General features: G+C 32.6%; 1 protein-coding gene across 2 annotated transcripts in view; it reads right to left on the minus strand.

Annotated features, from left to right (window-relative positions):
- The window catches only part of NAB1 (NGFI-A binding protein 1), a 37,613-nt gene that overhangs the window by 15,499 nt on the left and 14,490 nt on the right, over positions 1-7,624 (minus strand). For both annotated transcript variants that reach the window (XM_011355967.2, XM_011355960.2), the window contains exons 3-4: positions 5,011-5,144; positions 2,637-2,688 (exon numbers count right to left, since the gene is read on the minus strand). In XM_011355967.2, the coding sequence (XP_011354269.1) occupies positions 2,637-2,688; positions 5,011-5,144 (186 nt within the window). The remainder of the gene's footprint in view (positions 1-2,636; positions 2,689-5,010; positions 5,145-7,624) is intronic.

Consider the following 7,624-nt stretch of genomic DNA (forward strand, 5'->3'; position numbering starts at 1 on the left):
TATTTCACAGGTTAGATCATCTTTCAGTGGCCTTTTAGATAATTTCAACACATTTTTTGAGTGGTATCTGAGGCTAACCCATCAAACATTATTCAGAGCTAAGTGAGGTAGATTATAAATATAAGCAAAATCTTAAAAATGTGCCTGTTTTCGAATAAAATTCTTTTCTTTGACAACAACTGCTTTAGGCTAAAGATTTTAAAAGTCAAAGATGCTTATCCATAGCCATTCATTATTTCATCTAACAGATTTTATTAAGTGCCTATTAAGCGCAAGGCTCTGTAAAACTCAGTATAAAGTAGTAAATAGGCAGATAAGAGTTCTATTCTTGTTTAATGGGACAGACTGATAATAAATTAAAAACAAATACATAATAGCTTCAGATATGGTAAATGCTAGGGAAACAAACCAAACAAACCAAGAGAATGAATCTACACATGATTTGGGGGTATGGATGTTGCTTTGCTTTAGAAAGGGAGGCAGGGAAGTCAGAGGAATCTCTCCGCTATGAGCTGAAGCCATGTGACGATCTAGAGATCTAGGTAGGGGGAACCGTGAGTAGTGAGGCACAAATGAGTCTGGCATGTTCCCGGAACGGAAAGTTGGTCTGTGTAGCTGGGAAACAGTAAGAATGGGGAAGTGTGGCAGCAGATGAGGTTAAAGATGCAAGCCAGAGTTAAATCACGTAGGGTCTTAGGTACCTTCGGAAAATTTTATTCTAGGTACCGTAGAAGGCCATTGGAAAAAGTTAAGTAAGAAAGGGATTTATGTTTTTAAAAGATAACTGTGGCTTTGGTAAAAATGAAAGACTATTCCGTACAAACAAATGCTTCGTAAAAATAATTTCATGATGGAAATGTATGGTAGTCAAACATAGCTTATTTGCTTTAACTTGAAATTAAAAAACAGAAGGCTAAGAGAGTACTGACCCCCAGCTATCCAAAGACAAAAAAAGAAGGTGCCACCTGACTTCGAATTTCTACTCTGCTGCAGTCTGGCCTCAGAAAAAGCACAGTAGTCTCCCCATATTGATGGGGAATACACTCCAAGACCCCTAGCAGATGCTTGAAATTGCAGATAGTAACAAACTCTATATATACTGTTTTTTCCTATACATACATACCTATGATAATGTTTAATTTGTAAATTAGGCACAGTAAGAGATTAACATAATAATTAATAAAATAGAACTACTATAGCAATATACTGTTATGTGAGTGTGGTCGGTCAGTCGATCTGTCTCTCTCTCCAGTAATTTTTATATTTTTCTGCCCAAACCCATTCTTGGATCCGTGTAACCATCCCTTACTTGCAATAAATGGTTTGGTGTCGTTCATTTCAGGAGATCCCTTGCTGATGTCTTCGTATAGGCTCAATGCTTTCTGGTGCAACACACTGCTGTCAATTGAAACACGTTTTCTGTTCATGTCTTCCACCCACAAATTTAATGCTTTTTCCATCTTAAGTACTTATCACACACTGTGGTCATAACTTTCATAATTTAAGGCATGACAGCAAAATTAGCACAAACTTCTTTTTCCTTCCTCATAATTTCATGGATAAGAAGACTGGTTCTTAATCTAGATCTTAGCAACCTCGGCATAATTTTTTTTTTTTCTTTATAAAGTTGAGAACTTTTGCCTTTTCACCTAGAGAAAGCACTTTACAGCTTCTCTTGGACATATATTAACTGCCAGCATCACTACCCTTGGGCTTTGGGGCCACTATTAAGTAAAAGGAGAGTTACTATGAACACAAGCACTGCAACACTGTGACAATCCGATAACCGAGATGGCTACTAAAGGTAGTATACACAGTATGGATACACTGGACAAAGAGATGTTTCACATCCTGGGTGGAAAAGAGTGGGACCATGCAAAGTTTCATCACACTACTAAGAATGGCGCACAATTTAAAATTTACAAATTGTTTATTTCCAGAATTTTCCATTTCATATTTTCTGACTGCAGTTGACCATGGGTAACTGAGACTGCAGGTAACTGAAACTGTGGGAAGTGAAACCACAGATAAGGGGGGACTGCTGTATCCAATCCAAACTAAGAACCAGTAGTTCTGAAACCACTCTACAGTTCTGAGAGCCCTAAGAAACGCACATTTTTCTTGCTCAAACTCCTACCTCACCACTGGCAGGTCTAAAATCAAAAGGACAGACTTAATCGTGACTCTCAAAAAAAGGCTTTAATTATAGTAAAGTCTCCATAATTTGCACCTACTAAATTGTAATTTCTCTCAGATAGCTAATATAAAGAAATTAAGTCCTAGTTCCTCTAAATTTAAGACGATGACAAATGATGTAAATATGATTATAAAAGGTATAGTTTTAACCAGTGAAGTTTTAAATCTGTAAAAAACATCTATTTATAAATCTACCTTTGATAAATTGACTGGATATAAATCTCATCATTGCTGTTTCCTTCTAAAGACTTCCTTAGAATCCTAATTCAAATTATTATGGGTATATCAAAGCAACGAAATTCTACATTGTTTTTAAGATTCTATAATACATATTTTTCACTAGTTCGTGAGACCATCTTTTTTTTTTTTTTTAGTTTGAAATACTAAAAAAAAAAAAGGAAAATATTATTAGCATAAGAAAATATAATACATAATCATACCTCTACTTTAATTCTCTTTGGGGATAATTCATCTCTTTCTCCACATTTTGACCTGAGGGGAATGGAAGACAGAAAAACTTGAGAAGGTAACAAATTTTATTTGAAAGGCATCTCAACCTATACTTTCACCAAAACGTATAATCCTGAAACTCTGACATCAAAAATAAGACATTCATAATGAACACTGCAATAACGATAGAAACTTTTCATTTCTAAATTAACATTAAAAAAACACGCAGACACAATTACATTATACATTCTAAAAGACCATTATCTAGAACTCCCCGCCCAGAAAGTACCCACTAATATGTAACAATCATCACATAATAAAAAAAGGGAAAAAAATCAAGGATGATTATATTTCATGATATCCCTTTATGGATCAGTAAAAACATTTTGGGACAAAATGTCAAAAATGGCCATTTAAGATAAAATGCATTTTATCTCTCTACTGAAACTACAGATGCATTTTCCCTTAATCTTCAGATCCCTCTGCTGGGAATCTATCCCACAGAGGTACCTACAAACATATGAAATACCACTGGCCAAATAAATTATGACAAGCCATCAACTGAAAGTTATACCTTCATTTAAAATATGTTAAAATGTGAAAAAAAGTACATCTCAGAATCGACAAACTAAGATATGTATGGTGTTATTTATTATTGTATTATTTATGACAAAAGACTAGAAACAACTCAAGTACCCATTAATAGGGGGCTGGTTAAATGAATCATGGTACATCAATGCAACACCATGAACCTGTAAAAAATAATGAAGATGATGTATATGTACTAATACAGAGAGATCTCTAAGACATATTAAAATAAAAACGAAATATAGAATGATGTAGACACATGCAACCTATTGTTTTTTGAAAAATGGGTGAAAATGAGAAATTATATTTATATTTTTATGCCTGCACATAAACAAATGCTACAAAGATAAAAAAGTAATAAAGCTACCTACACTGAAGAGAGGAACAGGGTAAAACAAGACAGGAATGAGAGCACAACTTCTTATTACATATTTACATAGTTCTAAATTATGTGAAATTGTTATGTATTTTAAAACATATTTAACGTAAAAAAGAAATGTAAATACTACAAGAAACAGCTAAAATTTGTTGAAAGTAGTTGCTTCTAGGGCATGGTATTAAAAAGGGGGAAGGAAGCAGAGTAGGAGAACTGCTGAATTTCATTATAAGCCTTTGTACTATATGACTTCTTAAATCATACACATGTATTACTTTGATTAAAGAAAATTAAATAACACTCTTGAAAGGAAACTTTTGTATGATACAGTGAAGAAAATGAAAAATCACTAAATCAGCTCTTGATTATTCAACTCTTAAAAAAAAATCTTGTAAATAATCCTATAATATTGCTGTATGTTCTGACCTGATCATTTAGTCTGTATAATTTTACTTGTCAGTTTGTAAATACATGAGCTCTTGGGGTAGGGTAGAAAATGAAGCTGCTATGAGTTAGGAAAAATAATGGTGATGACAGCAAATTACTAAAAGGGTTGCTTTCAAACTTGAATATACACAAGAATCATCTGGGATGCTTGGGAAAGTGTGAATTCCAAGGTTCTATCCCCAGAGACTGTGATTTATTTGAGTTGTGGAGGATGCTCGGGATGTGGCTTTTCAACACATACTCAGTTATTCGAATGCAAGTGATCACCTGCATCTACTCTGACAAGCAGCAGCATGCACAAATGATGGTGCACGGGAAATCAAGGTCCACGTGGAACCAAAGGAACAAAATCAAAATAGTCCTATACTTATAGGCAAAACTTAGGGTTCAAGTGAGGAGAAAATGAAGAACAATATGTTGTTTATATTAAATTGTAAAACCATATTTTTCAACATTTTTTAAATTTCAAACACATGTTCCATATTCCACTTATTGGTAATAAAAGTATCTTCCAATTTTTCTTTAAATACTGATCAGTGGAATCTTTTTATCTATTCATAAGATTGCAAACACCTTGCAAAAGGAACTAATTTTTCTCAGAGTTCAAGTTCATGTAGTTAGTGGTGTACAAATAAAACTATAAATGCTGAGTAACTAAACCTATCATCGCACTCAAAACCAAAGCATCTGCATGAGAGAATGTCTAAAACCACTGCCAGAACAATGTTTTAGTGCTAGGACGATCTTTCAAAAGACACACAAAAGAAAATTAACAAAACAGCAAAAACCACCTTAGGAATCATGTTTTGAAAAGTCACTTCACTGCTTAATTTTACAGAACTATAATCACACTTCTTCTTTTTCAGAAATGCTTATTATATACTATCAATGGATAGTATTTCAAGTTCTATTTCTATCAAGCAATGCAAAAATACTGTCAATTAAACACTTACTTGGTGGTTCTGTAAGTATATTTATAGGTGACTTCTCGTGAAATCTGCCTAGCCAGAGCAAAAAGTTCATCTCTTCTTGTCAGCAGGGCATTATCCTTCACACAGAGCTGAGCAGCCGCTTCATTGACAGTGAGCTGCATATCCAAAATAAAGTTTTAAAAATTATAAATATTTTAACTTCATCTACATATATAAAACATTCCACTTAAGAATAGAAAAATGTCACATCATTAGATAATGAAATCATAATTTATAAAAATCAGGATGGTCTTTATTCTTAATTAGTCCTAATGACTAATTTCAAAAGAAAAATAAGTCATCTACCATCTCTCAGAACTCAAACTAATCAAAATAGTCATCTGTTTTATTTATTTATATCATTTATTTTTGTTTAGGTATGAGTTTACAGAAAATAAGTGAAATTAAAATAAAAGTAAAAAAAGTTTGATAAAAATATTTATCACCATATACATATGACATGGTGATATTTCCCTAACTAAAAGTGAGTATACATGGTCTGACAGATATTTTTTTCAATGTAAACTGACGTGAAATTCTTGAAGAAATAAAAAATAAATAATTTTAATTAAATATTTATCAAATCACTTAGTAAAAATGTTTATCATAAATTAGGGCTATAAAGAAAAATCAAGTCTTAGAGTTACTGAATCTCTTAAGTGTAAAAAAGTAAAATCTAATTTTAATCTTTAGAGTGTTAAATATTGCCAATATTTAAATATTGCTAGTTGACCAAACACCATGTATTAAAATTTAAAATAGCAAATGCTATCCTAAACTCGAAACCTGTAATTGTTCAATAGGTTAGAAAAAATTTTTTTCACATAATTTTGTCAATTTACATAGATGTAGGGAATTGCCAAGAAGTATATCCAACTTTTGAAAAAGCGAGAAACGTACTCATTCAAAGCATGATCGATGGCAAAAAGAGAATGGGTTTTTAAGACAGACACACCTTAACTGAGTCTTTCTCCATCATTACCAGCTATGTGTCTTTGGACATGTAAACATTCAAGAGCCTCAGTTTTCTCAAAATGAAATAATATCACTACCTAAAAAGACTCTAACAAGAAGTAAATGAAATTGTTGTTACTTCAAAGTTGTTAATATCAGTTTTTGTTTTCCTTTCATAAGAAATCAGGCATTTACTCTTTCTCCCTACTTAGGCATCCCACTTTATTCACAATAATTTTTATTTAAAAATTTTAAAAATACAGAGAAGCAAAAAAAGATAATAAATGCAGCATGGAATCCTTCCATCCAGAATGACTATTAATATTTTAATGTCTATTATTCTAATATCTTTGTATATAGAAACACATATACATGTGAATACATATCAGTAATCTTTTGTTCACTGACATATGCTGTACTCTTTACTTTTATCATGTATTAAGGCAGAGACTTGCCTTGTTTACACCAGCATCTGGCATGGATTAGATGCTAAATATATGTAAGAAAAACTGAGCGTAGTTTAATGTCCAGAATGAGGTTAATTAAAATACTAATTGACAACATTTCACAAGTATGAGCTTATGCACAATCACAGAAAATAACTTTTCAACATAAACTGAAAACAATGTTCTAGTATTCCTTCCACCATCCTACCAGAAATCAAGAAGAAGAACATAACACATTCTTTGTTACTGAATTCAGGATGCAACAGACCAAGAAAGTAGACTCAACTCTCCAGGCCTTCAGGAAGCCTTCTGGTAGAAAAACTGAGGCTGGAGAAATAACTATAGCTCACCCCCAAGTTGTAATAAGAAGCCACTTCATCAAATTTCCCAATCAAAAATGTATTTTCTCATAGTGTTTTCTAGATTTCATGTTACTAGTCACTAATAATTAAATCAAAAGCTATGATGATATATTTTTTAGAACGGTACAAACACTCCAAAACAGTATTCAATCACTGCATCACCATGCTAGCTTTTAAAAAAATTCCAAGTTTCTAATTTTGTTAAAAGTATAAAATAAGATATTTTCCCTAATTGGTTGATTTCCTCCACTTCCTTTTTTCGTGGCTAAAAATACCAAAATTCCATTCAGAGCTTCATGCAAAAGATTTCTTAAAGTTAGCTTTCTATCATCATAACTAGACTTAAAAACTTTCTGTACTAGTAGTTAAAATTATAATCTTTAACAATCAAATGATTACGACTTTCAGTTAAACGTTATTAGCATAAAAATATGAATATGAATTCTATCATAAAGAGGCTCAAAAAGCAATCAACTTTCATTTCCAGCAAAGGGAGGGCTAGGTACCATGACTGGCCTGTCTCAGAGATAATAACTAAAAATTTTGTATAAAATAGAGAAGACAGACATTATCTTAACTACATCGATGAGCTAGCAAAACAGTAAGTACTCAGGCCAAACTGAATGAAGACAGTATCTCAAAGGAATAAGTTGAAGACAGCTGCTAAACCAAATGAACTTGAACTTCAATCTTCACAGCCTCATGGGGCTGGTGAGTGTGGAAGGAAAATGGTGAAAAGAAAAGTGTGTTTGGAGGAAAAATGGTGAGAGTGGTGAAAAGAAACACCCAGGATCCACCAAAAGTGAGGAGTCTAAGATCTCTCCTCCATAAAGC

Source organism: Pteropus vampyrus, unplaced genomic scaffold, assembly GCF_000151845.1.
Source record: "Pteropus vampyrus isolate Shadow unplaced genomic scaffold, Pvam_2.0 Scaffold2, whole genome shotgun sequence".
Taxonomy (NCBI): Eukaryota; Metazoa; Chordata; class Mammalia; order Chiroptera; family Pteropodidae; genus Pteropus; species Pteropus vampyrus.